This window comes from Tupaia chinensis, unplaced genomic scaffold (genome assembly GCF_000334495.1).
Source record: "Tupaia chinensis unplaced genomic scaffold, TupChi_1.0 Scaffold000424_1, whole genome shotgun sequence".
Taxonomy (NCBI): domain Eukaryota; kingdom Metazoa; phylum Chordata; class Mammalia; order Scandentia; family Tupaiidae; genus Tupaia; species Tupaia belangeri.
The window spans coordinates 1745340-1772925 of record NW_006159929.1 but is presented as its reverse complement, the minus strand read 5'-3'; the positions used below and the strand labels follow the sequence as shown (position 1 = coordinate 1772925).

The 27586-nt window shown below is 46.5% G+C and overlaps 1 protein-coding gene across 1 annotated transcript in view; it reads left to right on the top strand.

The window, feature by feature from the left end:
• Positions 1 to 27586, top strand: part of DLG5 (discs large MAGUK scaffold protein 5) — a gene marked incomplete at its 5' end in the record, with an annotated part of 144348 nt that continues 116762 nt past the window's right edge. The window contains 1 exon segment of the mRNA XM_014590273.1: positions 1 to 273. Within this exon segment, the coding sequence (XP_014445759.1) occupies positions 1 to 273 (273 nt within the window).

Below are 27586 nucleotides of genomic sequence, written 5' to 3'. Positions count from 1 at the left end.
AGTGCCAGCAGAGCCTGGCCCAGGCCATGACGGAGGTGGAGGCCGTGCTCGGGCTGCTCGAGGCCGCGGGAGCGCTCAGCCCCAGCGAGCGGCGGCAGCTGGACGAGGAGGCGGGAGGCGCCAAGGCGGAGCTGCTGCTCAAGCTGCTCCTGGCCAAGGAGCGGGACCACTTCCAGGACCTGCGGGCGGCGCTGGATAAGCCGCAGCCTCACCTGCTGCCCATTCTCTACCTGAACGGCGTCGTCGGGCCGCCGCAGCCCGCCGAGGGCGCCGGTGAGTGGCAGACCCCCGCCCCCGGCCTCTCGGACTAGCCCTCCGCCCCTTCTCCCTCGGGCTCGCGAGGCGGAACTCGCCAGGGCCCTGCGCTACCTGGCGCTGGCTGCAGTGGTACTGGAAGGAGGTGATGCGCGGACCCCTAAGTCACACCTCCTGTCCTGCCGCTCGCTGGGAGCAATGTCCCTCACGGAAGGCCCTCACTCTCCAGGTGCCACGGCGGCAGGGTTCTCCTGAGGCCACCAGGTCCAGTGGCGGGGTAGGTGAGGGTGGCGGTCGAGCCCCGGAAGGATGTCAGTCACCCCTTTTCTAAGGTCCTCAACCATCCCTAGTCCTGGGGAACCTGTGCTCGCCTTTAACCAGATGGGGGAGTCTACAAGTATGGAACCTGGGCCGGGTTCAGTACTCGTAAATTTTGGTCCCTGACCCCCTAACTCAAGACCAATTTTGGTCCCTGACCCCCTGGTTCAAGGACCGTTTCACTTTCTGGCTGCCCCAGCTCCCCTCTCTATGCCCCAACTCAGTCTCTTAGCCGCCGGGCCGCCAAGACTTATGGTTGATTATGCACAATGCCTGTCTAGGTTTCTTTGGAAACTGCGAGCCCGGAAAAGTTGGGGAAGTTGCATTGCACCCTGGGAAAATCCTAGTAGTGGCCGCTGGAGCTCGGTTCCCTCCCTGAGAGCACCGAGCTGCCTGGAGAGGAAGCTGGTGATGCCCTTGATTTGCATGTTTTGGGGATGGGGGCGAGAGGCTCTGCTTGGGTATTTGTGACAAGTGGGAGGCTTGTCCTGCCTTTGTCGGGAAGTGGGAGCCAGCCTTTTACACTAGGAAGCGGGAGGAAGAAGGCACTGAGGGAGGAGGAGAACCGGCATTTACTGTTGTGGCAGACACTCTGCTTTGTCACCGTTAATTGTTGTCACCATCCTGCGAGCTATCAATTAGTCCTCCTTTACCAGAGAGAAAACTCTGGCTTGGAGTGGTTAAAAGGCTCAGAAAGTATCGGGCACCAAGAGTTTTCATTTACGACCTATTGTTTTATTTAACACATTCAGAGCCAAGAAATGGTAAGTGCAGTTTTTTTCTAGGTCATGTCCTTGTTTTAAGAGTGAATGGATGTAATAAATAAAGACACGTGTATTAAAAAAAAGTGAACTGCAAGTGCTGAGAAACTGCCCTTAGCAACTTGTGGGCTGGAGACTGACAGAACCATTTATTTGGCTGTTAAAAGGCTCACTTATTAAGGGAGCGATTTTATAAGGTGTTCCTGGTAGCAGCTCTCTCTGTATATGGGCATCTCAGCCTCACTTTTTATAGCTGAAGGAAACGGACATGCAGAAACTGAACTGGCCATTCAGCAGATCTTTTGATTAGTGGCCTTCTGTCTCCGTTTTGGACATCTGACTCTTGGATCTGTGTCCTCACACCTGCATTCTGACACTACCCTCTCCCACCTCAATTGTGTTGTATTGGGAGTTGCTGGGCAGACTCATTCCTTTCCTGGGATAGTGTATTGGAAGATGGTAAGGAGAGGCCATCACGTATGCCCATGAGAATAAGGATTGAGAGGATCTCATCAGCTAACTTTTTTTCTTTATAAGTGTTTCTGTGCCAGCTGGTGGCCTGGTGGTTAAGGCAGCTGGATACCACATGGACAGCTGTGTGGTTTGAGTCCCAGACCTGGCAGCTTCAAAAACCTGACAGGGATGTGTATGTGCATGCCCCAAATCCCAAGAGGAGAATGGAGAAGAGATTGTGATGTGGTCATCCCTCCTGGGTGGAGATGCTTTCTCTCTACTCTATTTATGTCCCTCTCTTTCTCTGTCTCTTTGGCAAGTGCATATGCTCTCTAGCAAAATTTAAAAATAAAATTCTATTTAACTATGTATTTATTTTTAAAGGAGGAAGATTAACAAGAGATGTGTTTCCGGAAGTCTGAGGAAGCACAGAAGTTAAGAGTGCAGGCTGGTGGGACCAGCAGGTGACAGACGTGGTGGTTAAGATGCTGGACTCGGGACCAGCAGTTGACGTAATGGCTATGTAGCTGGACTCCCATGTAGTCGACTGCGGTTTGAGTCCCGGACCTGGTGGCTGAACTCACGCTGGGGGTGTGTGCATGCGTGCTCAAGATCCTGAGAGGAGAATGGAGAAGGGATTGTGGCGTGGCCATGGCCCCCTGGGGGGGTGATTTCTTTTCTGTCTCTCTCTGTCTTTCTGGCGAGCACCCGTGCCCTATAGCAAAAGAAGCCTCTCCAAAAAAAGAAAGATGCTGGACTCCCACATGGCCAACCACAGTTCGAATCTCGAACCTGGCTGCTTGAAAATCATGTGCGTGCCCAAAATCCTGAGAGGAGAATAGAGGAGAAGGAATTACAGCATGGCTATCCCAACCCAAGCAGTGGGGAGGGGGATTCTCGCTTTCCCTTTCTCTCTTTCTTGCTCTGTCTCTTCCTCTGTCTTCTCTCCAGTGAAGGCACACGACCTATGGTAAAAACCTTAAAAAAAAAAAAAAAAAAGTGCATGCTAGAAATCCTCACTGAGATGCCTTTGAATCAGTGCTTACTTTAATCTCTGAAATAGATTAATGAATGGATACATTGTCATTAATTAGGTCCCACCTTCCCAAGCCTGATGGAGAATTTGGGCTTATGGGGCTGATGTCCTGGGAGCTAGTCCTGACCTCTAAGGAAGACACAGAATGGGTTTGGATTTTATCACCCGGGACAGTGATTTCAGACCCTTGTTTTACCACAGTGTAGCATTCTGTTGCTTCACAGAGGGGCTTGAAATCCTTAGAAAAATACTTTTTCAAGGGGAAGTTAAGTTGGTTTTATTGAATACACTTGAAGAAACTTAGGATGACATTTGGTACGGCAGGACGTCACCTGGAGCCTTTGCTGGTGCATGAAGAGCAGTGGCCTGTTGGGGGTTCTGTGAGGATGGATTACTGCGTGCTGGTTTCCCAACCTTTTTTATCCTTTTAGACAAAGAACCCTCTTTTTTTTTTTTTTTTGAGAGAAAGATTTTTGCTATAGGGTGCATATACTCACTTTCTATAGAAATAGAAAGTGAGAAATTACCCCCCAGGGGGAATGGCTGTACAGTAATCCTTTCTCCTCCATTGTCCTTGAGATTTTCGGCATGCGTGCACATGTGCCTCGTGTGAATTTTAGGCTACTGGGTCCAGGACTCAAACCACAGTCAGCTACATGGGAGTCCAGCAGCGTAACCATTATGCCATTGGCTGGTCCCCAGGGAGCCCTTTTTTTCTGAGAGAGATTTTTGCTATAGGGAGCGTGTGCTTGCCAGAGAGACAAAGAGACAGAAATTGAGAAATAACCCCCAGAGGGGATGACCTTATCGCAGTCCCTTTTTCTCCATTCTCCTCTGGGGATCTTGAGTATGCATGCACATGTTCTCAGCGTGAGTTTAAAGCTACCAGGTCCAGGACTTTAACCACGGTTGAATACGTGAGAGTCCAGCAACCATTATACCATCTGCTGGTCCTGGGAACCCTTCTTATGAGCAAAGTTTAGTGCATGAAAACACTGCTGGTATTTAAGAATAGAGGCACTAGCCTCATCCCAGGGGAGCCAAGGTCTGGGGAACCCTGCACTTTATCCTGCCTCCTTCTCCCCAGTGATTTCCACTCTGTGCTTAGGTTTACCTCTCTGAGTGAGATGGCCATTTTGGGAGGTCCTTATGAAGCCCAAGAGAGGAGCCTACTGGCTTCCCTGAAATCCATAGTTGGATCCATCTCTCTAAGTTGGAGGACATTATGGGCAGAGGGCACAGCAAGAGCAGAGGCCTAGCCCTAGAGAGGAGTGGTGTCTTAAGTCTGCAGAAATTACACCTGGCAAGGTAGTGGATTGGCACTGGCTCTAGGTGGAAAGGAGATGGGGATGCAAAGGTAAGTTGGAGGACTGTGATGGCTAGGCCAAGTGAGAGCTTTGGGTGTTAGTTGGAATTTAGGCATTGTTCACTGTCAGATGCTCAAGCCAGAAGGTGGGTTGGTTGGTTGGTTTTTGTCTTTTTTTTAAAATAAATATTTTTAAAAGGAATTATTTATTTAATATGATTTATTCATTCATTTATTTTAATTTGACCAGAGACAGACAGGCAAAGAGAGGGAAAGTGAGAAAGCAACCCACCAGGTCCAGGACTCAAACCATGTTTGGCCATGTGGGAGTGTCCAGCCCCTTCAACACCACACCACCTGCTGGTCCCTAGATTTTTGCTATAGGGTGCATGTGCTTGCCAGAGAGACAGAGAGAGACAGACAGTTAGAAAACAAGAAATCTCTCCTAAAGGGATGGCTGTGCTGCAGTCCCTTCTCCATTCTCTTCTTGGAACTTTGGGCATGCATGCACATGTACGTGTACCTGGTATGAGTTTCAGCCATCCAGGTCCAGGACTTGAACCATGGTCGACTATGTGGGAGTCCAGCAGTGTAACCATTACACCATCTGCTGGTTCCCAAACCACAGTCCCTTCTCTTCCATTCTCCTCTCAAGATTTTGGGTCCACATGCTCCCAGTGAAAGTTTCAAACCACCGAGTCTGGGACTTAAACTGCAGTAGACCATGTGAGAGTCCAGCACCTTAACCACCACACCATCTGCTGGCCCCATTGTTGGCATGAGTTTTAAGCCACCGGGTCTGGGACTCGCACCTGACTATGTGGGAGTCCAGCAACGTATGCATTATGCCATCAGCTGGCCCCAGAAATATTTATTAAATTTTGTTATTACAATTTTTAAAAATCTGATCAGAGAGAGAGAGGGGGAAGGAAAGTGAAAAAACAAGATGCCAGGTCTGGGACTCAAACTATGTGGGAGTCCAGCACCTCAACCACCATGCCACCTCTTCCCTTTTCAGTCTTTTTTTTTTATAAGAATTTTTTTTTTTCTTTTTCTTTTCTTTTTTTTTTTTTGCTATAGGGCATGTGCACTCGCCAGACAGACAGAGAGAGATAGAGAGACAGAAAGCGAGAAATCACCCCCCAGGGGGGATGGCCACGCCACAATCCCTTCTCCTCCATTCTCCTCTCGGGATCTTGGGTGCGCACGCACACACACCTGGCTAAGTTTAAGCCAGCGGGTCTGGGACACGAACCGCAGTTGACTACGTGGGAGTCCAGCGACATAGCTATTACGCTAACGGCTGGTGCCACAGACATTTTTTTAACTTTATTTATTTATCCATCCATCTATTTATTTATTTATTTATTTATTTATTGAGAGAGGGAAAGTGAGAAAGCAAGCCACCAGGTCCGAGGCTTGAACTGTGGTTGGCCATGTGGGAGTCCAGTGTTCTTAACCACCACGCCACCTGCTAGCCCCATTTTTTTTTAAAGAATTATTTTATTCATCATCATCATTTTTTCAATTTGACCACAGAGCAACAGAGAGAGAGAGAGAGAAAGCATGAAAGGGAGAGTGAGAAAGAAAGCAGAGATAGGGTGATACCAGGAAAGCAAGCCGCCAAGTCCAGGACTTGAACCGTAGTCAACCATGTGGGAGTTGGGTGCCTTAACCATTACACCACCTTCGCACACCCCCCTTTTTAAAAATAATAACCCTGCAGGGACCAGCAGTTAGCATAATGGCTATGTCGCTGGACTCCCACATAGTTGACCACGGTTCGAGTCTCGGACCCAGTGGCTTAAACTCACGCCGGGTGTATGTGCGTGCGTGCCCAAGATCCTGAGAGGAGAATGGAGAAGGGATTGCGGCGTGGCCAACCCCCCTGTGGGGTGATTTCTCGCTTCCTGTCTCTCTGTCTCTGTCTTTCTGGCTAGCGCACATGCCCTATAGTGAAAAACCTCTCCAAAAAAAGAAAAAAAAAAAAGTAATAACCCTATTAGACTTTCTTAGCAGTTTCTAGCAGTACTAATGCAGTTAGCTGCTGACTGATTGTCAGGTGTGGGTTATTTATTATTCATTAGTGGTTATCTGGGCCTTTTGTTCTCTCCTTACTCTCTTAGGTACAGGATACCTTTTCTTTATCCACTGTGCCCTGGAGAAGGGACATAAGTAAAAAGCTCCACTACTGTAGGGTTTGGTTACTTTTTGGTTTTTAGAGCTGTTTTGTTTGAGAGGAAGTGACAGAGGAATGTGGAAGTAATGGTTGAGGCTTCTAAGTGAAGGGCTGATTTTATTTCTCTCCCTGGGTGTTAGTTCAGGGCACCTTGCTTGCAAGTGGCAGAAATGTTGCTAAAATATCGTACGTAGAAAAGAGAAATTTATTAACTTAGAAATTCCAAAACCTTGGAATGGGTGGGATAAAGTGACCTTTGGGAAGGTTGGCTCCCAAATGCTGAGGGCTTTTACGGTGGACCTAGCGTATAGCTATGGCCTCAGGCCCCTCTGGGCTTTGTGTTCTCAACCTCTGCCTGGAGAAAAAAACAGAGCTCTATCCAATCAGCCAGGCAGACATATCTCATGGAAGGATTCTTATTGGCCTGGCTAGGGTCTTGTGTCCACTTGCGGTCCAGTTACTGTGGTCAGAGCTACAGGTCTAAGAATGGCCCAGTTTTGGCCCTTTGCCCAGCTTGGAACCAGTCAACGATGGGATGCTGTGATTGGCAAGGAGTGACATTGTACAGGTAAAACAGCAGACACATGTTAGTTATTATACGTGATGCCACCTTTGTGTGGTGATGCAACAAGCAGACAAGGTCATTTGTGGAGGGGGTGTCTGCAGTTGGGACTTAATAAGGTTTTTTTTTTTTGGAGAGACTTTCGCTATAGGGCGCGTGCGCTCGCCAGACAGACAGAGAGAGACATAGAGACAGAAAGCGAGAAATCATCCCCCACGGGGAATGGTCACGCCGCAATCCCTTCTCCTCCATTCTCCTCTCGGGATCTTGGGCACGCATGCACACGCGCCTGGTGTGAATTTTAAGCCACCGGGTCCAGGACGCAAACCACAGTCAACTACGTGGGAATCCAACTACATAGCCATTACACTAACTGCTGGTTCCCGGGACTTAATAAGGTTTAAGACCTTGAGCAGACAGTTGACCTCCTCCTCTACAATGTCTGTACAGCAGTAATGACTTCACTGTGCTGTTGGACATTAGTGGCAGGAAAAGACAAGAAACATTTTGTTACTGAGGGAGCAATGTGGCATGGCAGTGGTGGCAGTCAACTGGACCTAGCTTTGAAACTAGAATTCCCAGGATCTCCTGAGGCTTTTGTGAAAGCTCTTTATAAATTACTCTAAGCTGGCATTGGGGTTGTTCTTTGCTATAGCTGGGCAAGAGTAGAATGTAGTCTCCATGAGCTGAATTCACTTTTATATTCCTAATGCTTAAAATAGAGTCTGCAGGTCAGCTCCGTATCCTAATGGTTAAGGCAGTCGGATCCCTCATAGCCAACCCTGTGGTTCAAGTCCTGGACTTTGTGGCTTGAGAAACACAATTGGTGTGCATATGTACATACCCAAAAATCCCAACAGGGTGGAGATACGGAGGAGAAGGGATCGTGGCATGACCACACCCCATTGGATGGTTCTCCCCGTCCCTTTTTCTCTTTATCTAGTACATGTGCCCCTCTGGCAAAAAAAGAATAGAGTCTGTGCAAGATAGTGTTCAATAGCTTTTTGTTGAATGGATGCATAGTCAGTATGTATAGAGTGGATAGTGTGTTCCCATCCAGCTCCTCTTCAAATGTACATGCAGATTCCTAAGTGGTGACTGCACAGTGACAGAAGGTCGTGGGAGAGAAGGAAGGTTGAAACGAGTCCCAGATGCACACACAGTTATCACCACCCATGGTATGTCTGTGATGGAAGCAGGTGGTGTGACATTGATGTCTGAAGTCCCCAAGGTCACCCATCAGGTACCAGCAGTGTGGGGCTGGCTGCCAGGAGCCATGGGAAGCTCCCACATTGCCTGTTTGTAGGATGAGAGAGTCCTTCTCTTTTTGTGTTTAGAGTTTGAATGTCAGCTTGATGTCCTCGAAAGAGATCCCTGTGATGGGGATCTGCTCTTTACTGTAAGATCTTTACCTTGGCTGAGACTCTCAGTTTCCTGGAGCCTGAATATTTTTTTCTTTTTTTCCCTTTCCTCAGTTTAATAGTAAAAATGTAAGTGGTTGAGTATTGGCAAAGGGGTTGCTCAGTTCTGTGGGGTTTTGAGCACTTTGCAGGTGGCTTTCGGTCTAAGGAAATGTGGTGATTGGGTTGGACTAGATTTCTGGGGCCCCTTCCGGCTCTACACCATAATTAACATTAATCTGATTTAATGTTAGCGTGGAGTGATTTTTGATACTCTGGCTTTCTATTTCCTGAAAAAGTAAGCAGAGTAGGAGAAATATTTTTGTTTCATTCCCCCCCCCACCTCATTCCACCCACCTGTGTATTCTACTGCAAATTATGAAGGGGCCATGCAGTGATTTCCCATAACCTTGGGAAGATGTGTCACAGAAATAGCAGGTTTAGAGTAAGAGGCCAAACTACCCCTCAGTCTGTGCAGTAGGGATGCTGAGCATGTTCAGTGGAGAAGTTTAAATGAGAGTGAGCCCAGGCAAATTGGATCTTTTCTCACCTTTTACCTAGGACAGACTGCATCTCTCTGAATTGTAGGTCTAGTGATCTTTTTGAGATAGCTCCACAAGAGTGCTACAGGATCTTCCTAAACGGAATGGGTGTTTGGAATGTCCCATGTTGTTGATCCATACCTTTAAACCTTAGGTACACGGGGCTGGCAGGTGGCGTGATAATATCAAATTTTTTTTAAAGAATTATTTATTTTATTTTATTTTAATTTGACCAGATAGGGACAGAGCAAGAGAGAGAGAGATGGAAAGTAAGAAAGCAAGCCACCAGTTCTGGGACTTCAACCCTGGTTGGCCATGTGGGAGTCCAGCACCCCTAATCACCATGTCACCTCCTGGCCCCGGTGGCATGATATTAAGAGCACTAGCCTCCCTCATGGCCGACCATGGTTCGAGTATAGGACCTGGCAGCTTTCTTTCTCACTTTTCCTTTCTCTCTCAATTTGTACCTCTCTGGTCAAATTAAAAATAAATAAATAAATAAAGTTCAATAAAATAATTCTTTTTTTTTTTGAAGAGGTTTTTGCTGTAGGGCACGTGCGCTCGCCAGACAGACAAGAGAGAGACAGAGAAGCAGAAAGCAAGAAATCACCCCCCCAGGGGGGATGGCCACGCCGCAATCCCTTCTCCTCCATTCTCCTCTGAGGATCTTGGGCACGCACGCACACACACCCGGCGTGAGTTTTAAGCCAACGGGTCCGGGATGCGATCTGCAGTTGACTACATGGGAGTCCAGCAACATAGCCATTATGCCAACTGCTGGTCCCAATTAAATTAATTCTTTTTTAAATAAATAAGTAACCCTTAGGTACACCGTTGACCTTGTCATTCACAGGGTTCTTAACCTGTTCATTATTTATTTATTGATTGATTTTTTTTGCTATAGGGCATGTGCGCTCACCAGACAGAGAGACAGAAAATGAGAAATCACCCCCCAGAGGGGATAGCCTCACAGCAGTCCCCTCTCCTCCATTCTCCTCTCGGGACCGGCGTGAGTTTTAAGCCACCGGGTCTGGGACGTGAACCGCGGTCGGCTACGTGGGAGTCTAGCGACACAGCCATTACGCTAACTGCTGGTCCCTTAACCTGTTCATTTTGATTTTTTTTAAATGTAAAATTTATATAACAAAATTAATTTGAACAATTTCTTCATTGTGGAAAATATATGTAATATATATGTACTGTTCTAACCATTTTTAAGAGTACAGTTCAGAGGCCGGCAGGTGGCATGGTGGTTGAGGTGCTGGACTCTCACGTGGCTGACTGTAATTGAAGTCCTGTATCTGGAGGCTTGCTTTCCTACTTACTTTCTCTCTCTCTCTCTCTGGTGAGCACGAAAAATAAATAAATAAATAAAATGAAATAATTCTTAAGAAAAAGTGAAAAGTATAGTTTAGTGGTATTAGGTATATTCCATTGTTGTGCAGTTGTCACATTAGGTATGCCCTAAGGTATTTCCAGAACACTTTCCTCTTGCAAAACTGAAACTCTGAACCTATTAAATAGTAACTCCATGTTGTCTCCTCCTTCAAGCTCCTGGCAACTACTTTTGTTTCTTTAAATTTGACTACTTTAGATATCTTTCTTCTTCTTCTTCTTCTTCTTCTTCTTCTTCTTCTTTTTTTTTTTGCTAAAGGGAGCATGCAAAGAGAGACAGAGAGAGGAGAAAGCACCTCCAATGGAGAATGATCACACTGCAATCCCTTTTCCATCTCGCTTTCCTTTTGGGATTTTGAACATTCACACACATGTGCCTGGTGTGTTTCTCAAGCCACTGGGTCTGGGATTTGAGCCATGTGGTTGGTCATGTGGGGTCCTACTGCCTTAACCACTAGGCCACAGCCAGTAGAGTTAATACAGTATTTGTCTTTTTGTGACTGGCTTATTTTACTTAACATATTATCTCCAACATGTATCCATGTTGTAGCATATGTCAGAATTTCCTTTATAAGACTGAATGATATTCTATCATATCACATAACACATTTGGTTCATCGGTTCATCTGTTTATGGACTCTTTTTTTGTTTTTTTGAATGATTGACTTAATTTTATTATTTTTAAAAATTTGTTCAGAGAGAGATAGAGAGATAGGGAAAGTGAGAAAGCAAGCCACCAGGCCCAGTATTCAAGCTGCGGTTGGCCATATGGAAGTCTAGTGCCCCAACAACCATGCCATCTGCTGGCCCCTGTTTATGAACTCTACGGTTGCTTCTACCTTTTGGCTATTATGAATAAGCTGCTATGAATGTGGTATACAAATATCTCTTCATGTCCCTGCTTCTGCTCCTTTTGAGTTTATATACAGGAGTGAAATTACTGGATCATATGGTCATTCTTTTTTTTTTTTTTTAATTTTGCTAGCAGGCATGTACATTCACAGGGGAGAGACAGAAAGAGGGAAAATGAGAAAGCATGGGGGATGGTCATGCTGCAATCCTGTCTCCTCTATTTCTCTTTTTTGGGAATTTTGCTCCCAGCACATTTTTCAAGCTGCTAGATCTAGGACTTGAACTGTGGTGTCAGCTATGTGGGATCCAGCCACCTTAACCATCACACCCTATGGCCCCATATGGTAATTCTAGGTTAAATATTTTGAGGAAACACCTTACTGTTTGCTTTGAGTTTTAATGAAAGGAATCCATACTTTTCATGGCAGATTGACTGGGATATAGGTAGCCTGGCTGGTGTTGTAGTTCTAGAATTTGCTTTGCCTTTTTTTTTTTTTTCTAAAGACTGTACTTTTTTTCACCAAATGTGTTTTGGAAAGTCTCAGGATAGTTCCTTTGGACTTCAAAGAAAGATTTTAGTTTTAGTAGTTATCTAGTTTAGAGTTAGGACTCTCAAGGCCAAAAGTTAACCATATAATCCCAGCAGCATTCATATCTGGCAGCCAGAGGATATTCACACATTTCCTTCATCTTTGTCCCAAAGGCCTTGAAATATGCTGGTTATTTCTGTTTTGTAGACACTTCCTCCTTATTTCATTCAGGGTTGCCTTGATTTTTTTCAACCTTGAATCTCAGGTAACAGGGCTATCAGATTTTCCTTCAAAAGGCTTAGGTCAGCATTTCTCAAAGATACGTCTTTCTAAACACTAGTTTAATGGGATGTGAATGGTGTTACTTGCTGTAAGGGTTCTGTAGTCAAATGCTCTTGGGCAGTGCTGGTCTGGGCAGTTCTGGGCTCCTTTGCTACAGGTCTCTAATAAGCCAGTGTGTTCTGGCACCTCAGCAGAGTGGGTTCACTATGCAGCGTTTTCCAAATGGATGTGACCACAAAATCCTGTTGCACGGAGCATCTTGCGACATCAGTGTTCCGAGGAATGCTCTTTTAGGAAACTTTAGCATTAGTGCAAGGAACTAAGACATCAACATACCCTGTCGTTTTCTGCATTTCCCCTAGCCCTCTCATTCAGAAGAGCAAAACTTTAAACTTTCCCACTCTTTGAAATTCTGATACCAGCTGAAATAGTCACATGTGCTGCTATTTTTCAGAAGTCTGGCTTTATGGTCGTTATTCCTTGAGATGATTAAACCTCTTGTGGTCTCTACTTAGAGTGAGCAGAACTGGGATCCGGGCCACATCAGGGCGTCCAGGAGCAGCATGATGGTTTGGCCACTGCCACTCTGGAACGGCTGACTGCTGTACAAGCCGGCCTTTCCTAAGCACCTGAGAGGTGCTGGGCCAGGAAACAGGGGATGGTCTCTGCCCTGAAAATGTTCTGTCACTTCTGGAAGGATGGGTGATGCGGATGAATGACCTAAGTGGCCTACATGTTGTTGTTACATTTGGAGCCAGAATGCAAGGCCATAGGACTAGAGATATCTGAGTGCCATAAGTCCACTTTTGGGGAATCCTCCCATAGACTGGGGTTTAAATCTTGTCTCTCTTTGTCTTAAGCTGTGTGGCTTTAGCAAGTCACTTAACCTCCTGGACTTCATTTTCCTTTTCTGTGAGAAGGGATAATAGTATTCTCATAGGGTTATGCTAAAGATAGATGATTGGGACTGGTTTGCAACTGAGCAGAGAGCCGACCCTCAGCCTGTGCCTGGAGTCAGGAGGTGTGGCCACGCGTAGGCCATACTTGGATTTCAAGTGAGAGATGCCCAAGGGAAAGATCTGGAGTATCCTTGGATGAGTAGGCCCATGCCTCCTGTGTGAACTGTTCTGAACAAACTTTCATAATGTTTTACTCATGGAGTCTATGTTTTTGCCAGAGGTTGTGTGTACTTGCCAGAGAGAGACAGAGAGAGAGAGAGAGAGAGAAGGAGAAAGCACCTCCCAGTGAGACTTGGTCATGTTGTAATTCTTTCTCTTCCATTTCTGCATCCTGTTGGAATTTTGGGCACACATGCACATATGCCAGGTGTGTTTTTCAAGCTTCCAGAGCCAGTCAGCCATATGGAATCCAGTTTCCTTAACCAACAAGCCATGGGACCAGCCCAAGCCTATGTTTTTTAGTTCTTTCTTTTTTTTTCCTTACATGTCAGAGAGAGTCAGACAGATAGACACCCTTGACAGAATCTCATGGTATGATCCTCCCCCAAGCCTCCTAGTTGGCTGGGATCACGGGTGCCTACACGTGTGTTCAGGCTGACTGAGGATCTGAACTTGGGTTTCCCATGTGGCTCCAGTGTCGTATAGTAGGACCCTACCATCTGTGCCATGGTGGCTGGGCCAAAGTCTGCTTTTTTTTTTTTTTTTTTTTTAGGTTTTTGCCATAAGGTGTGTGCTCTTGTTGGAGAGGCAGACAGTGAGAGGGAGAGAAATCACCACCCTGGAGGAGGGGAGTGAGCACCACAGTCCCTTCTCCTCCAGTCTCCTCCTGGGGTTTTGGGTGTGCGTGCACATACGCCTGGTGTGATTTTCAAGCCACTGGATCCTGGACTCAAACCGCTGTTGGCCATGAAGGAGTCTAGCACCTTAACCTCTATGCCACCGGCTAGCCCCCAAAGCCCACATTTTAGGGACAGCATTGCTATGACCTATGAGGAGTTTGGCTCCAAAAAGAACTCAGGAAGAGTTTATCTTGGAGGAAAGAAGACTTGGGTTTGGATGCCTGTACTTAGATGGACATATGGCAGTTGATAAGACCCCGGTGAGCCGAACATGGCTGACGGGTAGAAGATAGTGGGAGGTAACTTGAGTTCAGTTTAAGGAAAGACCTTGTTATCTTCCTTTCTTTTAAATGTTTTCTTTAAGACTGTAAACGTACATGAAAATGCAGAGGGTAATACAGTGGACACCCAGGTAGCCCTCACTCTGCTCTCCCTACACCCCGTTATCTTCGTCATGTGCCACGTAACGGCATTTGGCTCAGTGAGGGACCACATGCACAGCGGTGGGCCCTAAGGAGCAGTGGGCTATCCCAGATGGCCTAAGTGTGTAGTGGTCTGTATCAACTGGACTGTGTAAGTGCATCCTGTGGTCAGTACAGTGCATCATCGATATTCACTCAACAAAATCACCACGGGACACATTCCTCAGAATGTATCCCTGTGGTTAAGTGAGATGTAACTATTTTAAAACAAATCCCAGACAGCGTATCACTTATACTGAAGAATGTGTCTCTAAGACATACAGAGGCCGTTAGACAAACAACCAACAATATTAATAGTAATTTTTCCCCCAGAGAATTGCTTTATTTAACTTTATTTATTTTAATTTGACCAGAGAGGGATGGGGGATAGTGAGGGGGGCTAGTGAGAAAGCAAGCCACCAGGTCCGGGACATGAACTGCAGTCGGCCATGTGGGAATCCAGCACCCTTAACCACCACGCCACCTTTCATTCCCAATAGTGCTGTTTTTAATGACTAGAGAACTTGTGCTCTTACCAGAGAGAGACAGCAGGGGAGCGGGAAGCACCCACCAGTAGGGTGTGGTCACACTGCAATCTTTTCCCCATTTCTTCATCCTGTTGGGATTACGGGCAGTCACATGCACCCTAGGGCTGGGATTCAGATTGCAGTTGGCCAGGTGGGATTCAGCTCCCTTAACTACTAGGCAGCACAGGACTGGCCCTAACAGTTGTTTCTTATTATCTAATGCCCAGTCAATATTCAGTTTTCTTTATGTCAGAAACATTTGTTCATAGATGTTTTGCTCAAATCAAGACTTTAACAATGTATGTCTGTTACATTTAGTTGATGTCATTTTTTTTTAGTTACTTTTTTTTTTTTTTTTTTGCAATAAGGCATATGTATTTGCCAGAGAGAGCCTAAAAGAGATAGGGAAAGTGAAAAATCACCCCCTGCAATCCCTTCTCCATTTTCCTCTTGGGATTTTTTTTTTGGAATGGATGCACACATACCCGGTGTGATTTTTTAAGACACCAGGTCCAAGACTTGAACTGCACAGCTGGCTATGTGGGAGCCAGCTGCCTTAATCCCCATGCCACCTACTGGCCCATTAAGTCACTTTTTTTTTTTTAATTTGGAGAGAGATTTTTGCTATAGGACTCATGTGCTCGCCAGACAGACAGAGAGACAGAGAGACAGAAAGTGAGAAATCACCCCCCCCGGGGGGGGATGGCTACACTGCAATCTCTTCTCCATTCTCCTCTTGGGATCTTGGTTACCCATGCACATGCGCCTGGCATGAGTTTTAAGCCCCCGAGTCCAGGACTCAAACCACAGTCGACTACATGGGAGTCCAGCGACATAACCATTATGCCATCTGCTGGTCCCTTAATTTATTTTTAAGAATTATTTTATTATATTAATTTATTTTTAATCAGAGAGAGACAGAGAGAAAGAAAGCAAGTTGTCAGGTCTGGGACTCAAGCCGTGGTAGGCCATGTGGGAGTCCAGTGCTTTAACTTTCACACCATTTGTTGGTACCTTTTTTTTTTTTTTTTTTTGGTAGAGAGATTTTTGCTATAGGGTACGTGTACTCGCTAGAGAGGAGACAGAAAGCGAGAAATCCCCCCCCCCCCCAGGAGGATGGCCATGCCATCTGGTGAGCCCATGTGTCTTATACAAATTCAAATAATAGTATTAATAATAAGTTTAAGAAAAGCATATCAAGCATTCCCCATTCTTCTCTTGGGATCTTAGACACACACAAATGTACCCGGCATGAGTTTTAAGCTGTTGGGTCTGGGACTCAAACTGTGGTCCACTACTTGGGAGTCTAGCAATATAATCATTATGCCATCTGCTGGTCCCTTAAGTCACTTTTATAATCCCTGGCATTTCCTCTTGCTGGGCCTATTATTTCAGGAAGATTTTTTTTTTTTTTTTTTTTTTTAATGATTGGTGTTCTCTAGCTATGGGATGGAATGTTCTAGGTAATCACTTTCCTTCTCTGAAAGAGCCCACATAGAAACTGGATGAGCAGAGGGTGGTTATTCAGGAAGTGAGCTATAAAGTGTAACCTAAAATTGTTTAGTCTCATTTTCCCCACGGGCCTGTTGCAGATAATCAAGTGAAATAACACATGTTGGTGGGCACCCTGGCCTATTAGTCAGGGCAGCGGATCCTTCATGACCGACTGCAGTTCCAGTCATTGTCCCAGGCAACTTGAGAAATGTATCAGGCAGGGCCAGTAGCCATGGTGGTTAAGGCATTGGGCTCCCATATGGCCAACTGTGGTTTGAATCCTGGGCCTGGTAACTTTCTCACTTTCTCTCTGTTTCTCCCTCTCTGGTGAGCCCATGTGTCTTATACACATTCAAATAATAGTATTAATAATAAGTTTTAAAAAAAGCATATCAAGCATGTGTACATGTACCCAGAACCCTGACAGGATTAAGAAATGGAGGAAAGGGATTCTGGTGTGACCACAACCTGTTGGGGTGTGCTTTTCTCCCTTTTTCTCTTTTCTCCCTCTTTCTTTCACCGTCTCTCCCTTTGGCAAGTGCATGTGTCCTTTGGCAACTAAAAAATAATAAATAACATGTGAAGTGTAAATGTGCTTTATGATTTAGGTTTCCTTTTTTTAACCATGGAGTCTTTTTGTGAACTGGCCTCTTAGGTGAAAGCCAGATGTGTACAACGGGCAGAAGAGGGTTTGTGGTGATTGGGATTGGCGGTCTGGAGCTTGCCTCTTTTCCTGTGGCCTCCTTGAGACCCCTCCACAGAGTTCCCTGGGCTTCTCCAAGGTACCATGGAATGCAGTTTGAAACCCAGTGCCCTGGATGCTTTTTTTTTAGCACTTTATTTTTTTAAAGAGTAATTTATTTAATTTTATTTATTATTATTATTGGTATTTTTAAATTTGCTGTACAGCATGTTTACTTACCAGAGAGTGAGCGAGGGGGAAGGAAATGAGAAAGCAAGCCACCAGGTCCAGAACTTGAACTTCAGTCAGCCATGTGGGAGTCCAGTGCTTCAACTACCATGCCCTGCTGGCCCTGGATGCTTTTGATTCAAGATGCACACTTGCCCCCTCCTGTGCTGAGCAAGAGAAGAGGCACCTAAAGTCTCACTTTCTTTTGCCTGAGCTGAGCTGGGCTAGGAGTCACAGCTAGATCCAGAGGCTGCCTTGGGTGGCAGCTGTGCTTTTATGGGTACCCTTGCCTCCATCTGCTTCCTCTGTTTACCTTTGTAGGTGTTTTTTTGGGGATGAACCATGCTTTTAAAATTGACACATGACCGCACTGTGGCTAATAGAAACCACTCTGTGCTACCCAAGACAGTGATGTGGGGAGAAGCAGAGTAAAACTCAGTTAAAGGTTAGTTGCAATGAAAAGTGATAACCTTTTTTTAAAAAAATTATTTTTATTAAAAAATATTGTGACTAGCTGGCCTTACCCTTACATTGCACAAGAGGACCAATTGCTACTGACACAAAAATGAGCCTTTGTTAATATGCAGCCTGCATTGGGTCTGGGAGCTGCCTTTGCTGGGAGAGTACCATAAAAGAGGGTGGCCTGCAAACTGGGAGCTGCTGGCCCTGTGGCCAGCTCATGTCACACTGCCTTTTCTCTGCCCACAAGGGTTTTTTTTTTTTTTTTAGAATTATTATTTTTTTTAACTTCATTCGTTTATTTATTTATTTTAATTTGAACAGAGAGGGACAGAGTGAGAGGGAGAGAGGAAAAAAGAAAGAAAGCAAGCCGCCATGTCCAGGACTTGAACCATGATCAGCCATGTGGGAGTCCAGCACCTTTAACCACCATGCCACCTGCCGGCCTCCCCACAAGGGTTTTGGTAGGTCTGCCATGGGTCTCAGGCCTCCCTGAGTCTCGTTCAGTTTATTTGTCTGAGTGAATGGCCTGCAGGACTCACAAATGAATCTTGTACATTGTTTTGACCATTGCCAATCTTCTGTCCAAATGTGGGGGAAATGTGCTGGCCAATGATGAACTATGAGATATCAAAAAAACGAGAAGAGGGGACCAGCAGTTAGCGTAATGGCTATGTCACTGGACTCCCACGTAGTTGACCGCAGTTCGCGTCCTGGACCCAGTGGCTTAAAACTCACGCCGGGCGTGTGTGCGTGCGTGCCCAAGATCCCGAGAGGAGAATGGAGGAGAAGGGATTACAGCATCGCCATCCTCCCTGGGGGGTGATTTCTCGCTTTCTGTCTCTCTGTCTCTGTCTGTCTGTCTGGCAAGCGCACGTGCCCTATAGCGAAAACCTCTCAAGAAACTTAAATTTTATTCCTATATGTTATTTCATTTATTAATTTGCCAAAAGGTGCATGCACTTGTCAGAGAGGAAGAGAGAGAGAAAGTACCCTCCAATGAAGTGTCGTCACACCACAATTCCTCCTCCATTTCTTGACCCTGAGATCTTGGGCACACATGTGCACATGCCAAACATGTTTTTCTTTTCTTTTCTTTCTTTCTTTCTTTCTTTTTTTTTTTTTTCTTAAGAGAGCTTTTTGCCACAGGGGGCATGTGCTTGCTGGAGAGACAGAGTAACAGAAAGCAAGAAATCACCCCCCGGGGACAATGGCCATGCTGCAATCCCTTCTTCTTCATTGTCCTCTCAGGATTTTGGGCATGCATTCACACGTGCCTAGAGTGAGCTTTAAGCCGCCGGATCCAGGACTTGAACTGTGGTCAATTACATGGGAGTCCAGCGATGTAGCCATTATGCCATCTGTTAGTTTTTTATATATATATATATGACATTTAATCAGTATACAAAAAAGGGTTTTTTTTTTGTTTTTTTTTTTTAATGTGTTTTTTTGCCAGAGTAATGTGTGCCTGCCAGAGAGTAAGAGAGGGAGAGACCACGCCCCATGGGGAATGGCCACACTGCGGTCCCTTCTCTTCTATTTCTCCATTCTGTTCGGATTTGAGGCATACATGCATATGCACCTGACATGTTTCTCAAGCTGCTGGGTCCAGTATTCAGACTTTAGGGGTCAGCCATGTAGATTCTTGATGCCTTAACCACCAAGCCACAGAGCTGGCCTTTGACTTTCTAGAGATGGTTAGACTAGTCCAGGAGACTTGGGTAGTTTGCTCAGGGTTACCAGCTGCTGAGAGGCTGGACCAGCTTGGAGACCTTGGCAGCTTCTTTATAAAGACCATATTTGTCCTCCATTCTATGCTCTCATGGAGTCCACTTCCAGGTGTAGGTGTCCTGAACCTTGGCCCCTCCTCCCTTTCCCATCATGGTATTCATTCTTTCATTCATTCATTTAGCGGGCATAGTCTGAGTGCCTGTCACACAGGGGGACTTTTGGGATGCCGTCATAGGCTATGACATCTAAATTTAGTGCTGAGCCAGAGATGGGGTCTGACCTGGTCAGGAGGTTCCTACATGTTTCCTTCTTTTTGTCACACAGCAATGACCTTGGGTAATGACTACCATGGCTTCTTACTGCTTAGTCACAGGACAGAGTTCAGGCAGAACAACTAGGCCACTGAACCTCTTGCTTCAAGGGAAAAAGGCTTTTATAAAGATAAGAGGCTAAAGGCCCCATGGACAAGAGTTGGGGCCCACTTGATGGCCAGCCTCAGTAGGAATTGGATCTAGGAAAAAGCAAGAAAGTAAACACAACCAAAACATGCTGATTCTAGGTCCATCCCCTGAAAAGAGTAGAGCTGGATCTGTGCCATCTTGGAGTTTGGGGGCTGTGTGTGTGAGTGTGTATACGCCTGTGTGTTTTCATATTCACTTTTGATAGTAAATGACAGAGCTCCCTCTCTGTCTTGTCATGACCCCCCTGCCCCCCCATTTTAAGGGCCCAGGGAGAGGTTGCAAAACAGTGGCCAGCTGTCCTGGCGTTCCAAGGGCAGTTGTGAAATGTCATGTGACTCTCTTCCTCTGCCTTCAGCCTCCCTCATTAGAAGGCGTCTCATGAAAACTCCGCGGAGCTGCTCGCAGTGTCCTCTTCTTGCATGAAATCACACAGCATTTAGGGTGGAGCCCAGCCAGGTTTGGGCCCAGATTTTCTCTGTCCATCTATCTGTCCCTTTGTCCATATATTCATCCACCATGTACCTGGTTACTCCACCATACCAGAATCTGCTAAGTACCAGCTTCTGCTAAATGTCAGGCTTGCAATGATGAGAAAGATGTTAGCATCATCATGAACAGTATAATAGATCTGTACAAAACACCCTGACCTGGATTAGTGGTTTTTTTTTTTTTTTTTTTTTTTAGTTTTTTTCCTTTCATGAGAGAGTGTGCATATATGTGCGTACATGTGAGAGAGAGAGAAAGAGAGAGAAAGGGGCACCCTGGCAGGGTCTTATCACGCCTTGACCCCCTTCCTCAAGCCTGTTGGGATCCTGGACACCCATGGGCCTGGCATTTTTCAGGTCCACCTGGGACCTGAAATTGTGATCAGCTATATGGCTTTGAACACTGGAGGTCAGTGAGCTGCCACCTGCACCACTGAGGCTGGACCTGGATTTGTTCTTTCAGCTGGATGATATATCCTGTTTGCAAAAAGGTTTCCTTTTTAATTGCCCTGTCCATTTTAGACCTTTTAGAAATGCCAGAAAGTGATCAGCCTAGCTTATTGTTCCTTTCTATTTTGTGGTTTATAGTATATGGCAGGTTTTTTTTTTTTTTTTTTTGTCATTGTTTTGTTTGTTTGTTTTGCTATAGGGTGTGTGTATTTGCTGTAGAGAGACAGAAAGAGAGGGAAAGTGAGAAATCACCTCTGGAGGGGATGGCCATGCTGCAGTCCCCTCTCCAATCTCTTCTCAGGATTTTGGGCATATATTCACTCAACATCCCATGTCGTTTTCAAGCTGCTGGGTCCAGGACTGGAATTTTGCAGTAGACTCAGTGCCTTAACCTATACACCACCTGTTGGCCTGCTCTTTCTTATAGATTTTTATATACAAAAACATTTGCCATAGGGCCAGCAGGTGACAGGTGGTAAAGGTGTTGTACTCCCACATGGCCAACAGGAGTTTGAGTCCTGGACCTGGAGGCTTGAAAATCATGCCTGGCATGAGTGTGTGCATGCCCAAAATCCCAAGAGGAGACTGGAGGACAAGGGACTGCCGTGTGGCCATCTCTCTGGGGGTGGGGGGTGATTTCTTACTTTCCTTCTGTCTCTGACGAGTACATGTGCCCTATAGCAAAAATCTAAAAAATTTGTAAGAGTCTCAGAATGGGGTACAGAAAGAAGATGGTTCTTCGCTCCCCTGTTCCCTGAGTTTATTGTCTCCCTACAAAGTCCATCTTGAAGGAGAAGATATTTTGCTTGCAGATTGCATGGAACAGGTGATGCCACTTGGACTTGTGGGCACCGAAGGAATGAGAGTGTGCAGTGCACTGGGCAGTGGGAAGGATGGAGGGTGCTAGAGAGGAGGAAGAGTGAAAACAGGTCTGTGAGGATAGTGCACAGAGTAAGGGCAGGCTGTTGGTTAGGGGGACTTGGAGAGAATCCATTCTGTGAATAGAGTCTTTATAAGAGCTTGGGGTTTCTGACTGGGCTGTTCACCCAGCAGGCACTGGGAAAATGAGGCCAGGCCACCCATGGAGGATTCAGGGCTCCCCTGAATTCTTTTTTGGGCTAGAGAGGGGAGTAAGCAGAGTTAGCATGGGGATGAAGGTAATCTGTAACACTGGAAGGAAGACCTGAGGCCAGGGGTGAATGGTTAAGGAATGGAGACTGCCTGACCAGATGCCTTCCCAGAATCCCCTGAAGTGTCTGGTTAGTTTTCTTTTGCACTTTCTTTGTATTGGGAAGCTGACTCCCTCTCCCTACCTTTAAAAATTTTTTATTTAGAGTTTTAATGTAGGGTGTATGCGCTTGCCAGCGAGATAAGAGAGAGACAGGAAGACAGAAAGCGAGAAATTACCTCCCTGGTGAGATGGCCATGCTGCTATCCCTTCTCCATTCTTTTCTCGGGACTTCAGGCATGCATGCACATGCACCTGGCATGAGTTTCAAGCCACCATGTTTGGGACTCGAACCACGGTTGATTACATGGGAGTCCAGTGATATAACCATTATGCCATTTGCTGGTCCCAGGAAGCTGGCTTTTGTCTAAGTTCCCAGTCTGAGAATGGTCCCCATGGCCATCTTACTTAACCTCCAAACGTCAGTGTCTCATTTCTCCAGTGGAGCCGGTGTGAAATGTGAGTGGATATTTTAGGTAAATGTTCCCAAGCACATAGACAGTTATGTGCTGTGCAGGAGGTAGGTGTTTGTATTTAACAGGATGCTTTGTTATTTTTGTATTTGTTATCTCGTTCCAGCTCATCAGCGACACTTTGGGGGGTCCTTATCTGGGCTTAGAAGTGTAGACACAGGGAGAGGAGGCCAGATTACTTGACAGTCAGTTTAGGAGAGTGGTTAAGAGCCTGGACCTGAGCCACAGTACCGGGTTCAAATGCTGGATCTGCCATTACTGTGACTTTAAGTTAAGTCACTTTTTCTCTCTGTGTCTCAGTTTCCTCATCTGTGAAATGTAGAGGATAGTAGGACCTGGTGTGAGGATTAAAGGAATTACTGTTTGCAAAGGGCTATGAGCAGTGCCTGGCACAGCTGCTGTTATTATTGTCCCATCCTACAGCCGGTTAAGTGCCACAGCACAGCTGGCCAGAGTCCAGCTATACTTCCAGGGCAGGCTGCTTGTTTTGATTCCCCCTGTGCTATCCCACACTTAGGGAGTGGTCTACAGACCAGTGCTGGTGTGCAAGTACTTGGTTCCTGGTCTGTGGGGGAAGTAAGAATAGAGACCGAGAATAAGTGCTTAGCAACCTTCAGAGCAGTTTGACCTTGCTGGGGTTCATTGAACAGGTATAGACCGCCTCAGGTGTGTCTGATCACATGGTGTGTGGTGTGAGCTGCGCCCCTGAATAGTTGATCCCCCCCTGGGGGGAGCCTCAGCCAGTGGGAGCAGGGAGGCTCACTGGCCTTTTGTGGGCCAGTGCCTGATGTTTGCATTCTTACAGCCCATGACAGCTCAATGCAGCGAGGTCTCTTGGTGGAGACTTGTTCTAGTGAGCAGTTGTTTCCATTTCCCGTCACCGATGCTGAGCGATGCTGACCGTGGCAGATGGCTTTCTCACAGTTCCCCCAGCTGGCATGGTTCCCACCGCTTTGGTAAGAATCCACACCAGAACACAGCCCGTTGGTCTGCTTGTCCACCTCAGATTAGTGCAAAGTAGAAAGCTGGATCATGGCAGTGGACAGTGGAAGCAGAGATGCAGGAGCTCTGACCCTGCCAGGGCAGGTGACCTGGAGCCTCTGGCCAAGTCCCTGTTAAGCCCTGACCCAGCTGCCCACCTCCTGGGCGTGACTCCCCAGGTCCTCATGCAGGTCCTAAGGGGACGGTTCAGGATTCTCACTGCAGGGCTGTGGGTAGTAGCAAGGAGATGGGGGTGGGTGCCTGTCCCTGGAGCCGGAATGGAGTGCTGGGTGGATGTGAGCCTGCTGTCCCCACGACTGATGAGATACAGGTGTGGCAGGTAGCGTGATCGATCTTAGTGCTCCATGAAAACTAAGAATAGAGTAAGGTGGGGGACACAGGGATATTATGTAAATTAGTAAAACAAACCAGTACCCGAGAACACAAATGAAAAGGTAAAATATAAGAGCATGGTCGCCGATGGCTGTGGGAAAGAAAAAAATGAGAATGAAAGGAAATAAATAAGAGAAGGAGGAAAGAAACTGTGACTGCTGTCTTAGAGGGAAGGGCCTGGGCTGGGCTGTGCTCTGTCCTTCAGCCTCTGTGTGTCTTGGCTGAACTGGCAACCTCACATAGATTATTCACTCAGAAATGGCCAAGGTGAAGAGTCACATGTACTGTTGTGGGGCAGTAGAGTCAGCCGCAGAGGGCAAGGGCAGCATGCTTTGTGGGGCAGTTGATACAGTGGGGACATGGTGGGGGTTTTTTCATTTTGTTTGAGAGGTTTTTGCTATAGGGCATGTGTGTTTGCTGGAGAGAGAGAGAGAGAAAAAGCAGGAAATCTCCCCAGTGGGGAATGGCTACGTCACAGTCCCTTCTCCTCTTGGGATTTTGGGCACATACACACACGTGCTGGGCATGTTTCAAGCTGCCAGGTCGGGGACTCGAACTACAGTTAGCCATGTGGGAGTCCAGCGCCTTAATCATTATGCCCACCTGCTGACCCCAGGGGACATGGTGTTTTTAACAGACATCTCGATTCTTATGGGAAGAATACATGAGCAAGCACTCGAGTTAAAACACAGCATTGACTTGTGGGTAAAGGCCAGCAGTGCTTGTGAAAACCACGTTCTCATCTTGGACATAATGGAAAAGTACATATGCTTATCCTTAAACACAGTAAAACACTCTGTTCCCTGTTTCTTGAGCTCATGATGCTATGTACAGTAAACTCTCTAAGACAGACAAGAGATTTTAGCTACAGGAAGATGGTCTTGCTCAGAATCAAGTGTAACTCTTAATGCCGGAAAGTACTGCTCCCATTTTCTAGAAGTTTTCAAGTAGAACCATAGGCATGGGAGGGAGAGAGATCTTTTATTGTTCCTGGTTCAAAGAGATGACATCTGTAGTCCTTCCTGCACTAACTGAAGTGGGCTTCAAGTTTTAGATCCAATGCTGATAATAATAATAATAATAATAATAATAATAATAGTGATTCTTTGGTTTTAAAATATATATAATTAGTTGGGGCTGGCAGGTGCCATGGTGGTTAAGGACCCCGGACTCCCACATGACTGACCGAGGTTCTAGTCCTGGACCTGGTGGCTTGTTTTATCATTTTCTCTCTCTCTTTCTCTCTCTCTGTCCATCTCTGGGCAAATGAAAAGAAAGAGAGAAAAGAAAGAAAGTTAAATAAAATACACACATACACACAAGTAACTCTGTTTATTACAGAGAATTTAGAAAAGGCAGGTAATCCAAAGGAAAATAAGTTGCAGATACCTTGATTTTCCCCATTACTTAGGACAGAGTGCAATGCATGCACGTGAGGCAGATACCCTGCAAGAGTCTAGCCATGCTGTGATCCTCTTCCTCTAGTCCTCTAGCCCATTGGATCATGGGCACTCATTTGCATGTCCAATATGTTTCAAACTGACTGAGCTGGGGATTTGAACCATGGTGGCCTTGTGGGATTGGGTGTCTCTTGAGCAGAGCACTAATGCTATGGTGCAGTTGCAGATAATCTTACCAACTAGAGATAACTGCTATAAAGCTCTTTTTTCCTTTAACTTTGCCAGAGGGCAAAAGAGCTTGCCAGAGAGCAAAAGGGAGAGAGAGAAAGCCGCCTCCCCCCGTTGGGTAGAGGACATGCTGCAGTTCTTTCCCCTCCATTCCTGCATCCTGTCAGGATTTGGGGTACACATGCACATGCGCCTAGTATATTTCTTAAAGAGCCACCAGGTCTAAGACTCAAACCTTTGTGGGATTGGCCTCTGTAATGACTAGAGCACGAACTTTTTTCTTTTAAGTGAAAAAGAGATCATTTAAAATGGGCACAAAGTATTGCCCTACCAAGATTTATGTCGCCAGTTTTTCTTGACTGGAGATTTAGAGCCGTCCCATTCTCCCTGTAAATAACGCCCCTGTGCATCTCCTCAGGCACAGACCTTAGCAGACTTCTTTACTTCCTCAGGATAAATTCCTGGAAGTGGTGCTATGGGATCAAAGGGTGTGGACTCTTTTAAAGCTGTGGATAGAAAATGCCAGACTGAGAGTGGTGATTCTGAGTCACTAGGGTTTCTCTGGGTGCAGAGAAAGCCATTGGACCAGCATCTTTAGAACCACCTTGGAAGCGTCTGAAAAAGACTCTGAATGTCACCTCAGTCTCTTGAATCAGAACGTGGGGGTGAGCAGGAGCCCGGGGGGTCCTTTCACTCAGGTTCTGTTATGCTCGGCGTCCCTCAGTGTTCAAACTTGTCCAGGAAGGGACGCAGAGAGGCCATGTCTATCCATCTTATCTAAGGACAGCTGTGATGTGCATGCGGCTCCAGTGAGAAGAGTGCAGTTCAGGGCTTTCACTCTGGGTGCCATTTCCTCTGGAGGGTAGGAGTTTCTGAGTGGCCTTGGTGAGTCTGTTATTTACTGTGAATATGTGAGTGATATTCGTCTTACTAATGCACAGGGAAGAAGATTTCATGGTTGGCTCTGGGACTGTGGGAAGGGAGCTCAGGGAGAAGTGGGTCAGGACAGAGAGCTCGTCTTTCCAGGTCTTTCCCATGGGGCCCTTGGGCTGATGCACCATTGAGCAGGGTACAGTTGGCCTAGGCCCACCTCAGGCCCTGGCGTCCTTCTGTCCAGGTCAGCCAAGAGGAGCTGCTTCTGCCCTTGATTGCTGTGTCCTCTGTGGAGGAGTTAGCATGCCCATAGACTGGGCAGAGCCTGTGTGGGCCTCCCAGCTAGGGTTGGGAGGGCGTGGATGAGGCTCAGAGGTCCCTGCCATCACTGTGGCTCCCTGAAGTCACAGACACTGCCTTTGCAGTAGTGGGATGCAGTGGTCTTTCTTCAGAGAGCCATAACTTCAGCTGGTGGATGAGCTACATCCTAATACCAGTGTTGGCAGTCCAGATGCCACTGCCCAGATGTACCCAGACTAGGATGAACTGGCCAGTCCAGGAGGCTACTCTAAATAGGCTGTGTCCTACTTGTCCTTGTAAAGATGAAGTTGGCTCCGACCAGCCTCTTGCTTGGTCTGTAAGTTTAGAAGGGACTCACTCATTCATGTACTCAAGCAGAGAGCCCGCGCTGCAGTGGTGCAGGGCTGAGCGATCCACATTAGGGAGCAGATGGCAGTGTGGCTAACTTGACGTCTGGGGTAAGTTGTGTCGTCAAGTGCATAGAAACAAGGTGCTTGTGAAAGAAATCCAAGGGAGGGGTTGCTTTCTTCCTTGTGGAAGGGAGACTTGGGATGAGGCTTGGTCTTATGAAGGAGGTAACGTAAGAGCTGGCTTTTGAGGGCTGAGTAGAAGTCCATCAGGTGAAAGGTAGGGACATTTCAGGCAGGAGAGAAGCTGAGGGTGTGTAGTGAGGCGGAGAGAGCCAGGCACGCTGGGTGACTGTGGCTGCCGTGATGACTGGATGGCGGCCTGGTCGGGGAGGGGTTGGGGGGGGTGGGGGAGGGGAGGGCGGTGCTGTGGGCCCAGACTGCTGACCTCCCAATGTAGCCTCCAAGTCTGCTTCTGAGCTGTGTGGTTTAGGCAAGTTGCCTAATATCTCAGACCTTCACTTCCTCACTTGTAAGACGAAGGTAATAAGACCACATTTAGAGGGAACTATTAAATGATCTAATACATATTAAGTACATAGCAGAGAATGAGGCACATAATCAGATGCTCAGTGTTTGTTTCCTCCCATTAAATGCTGGGTTGAGACTTTTGACTTTATTCTTTTTTTTTTTTTTTTTGAGGGGTTTATAGGGTG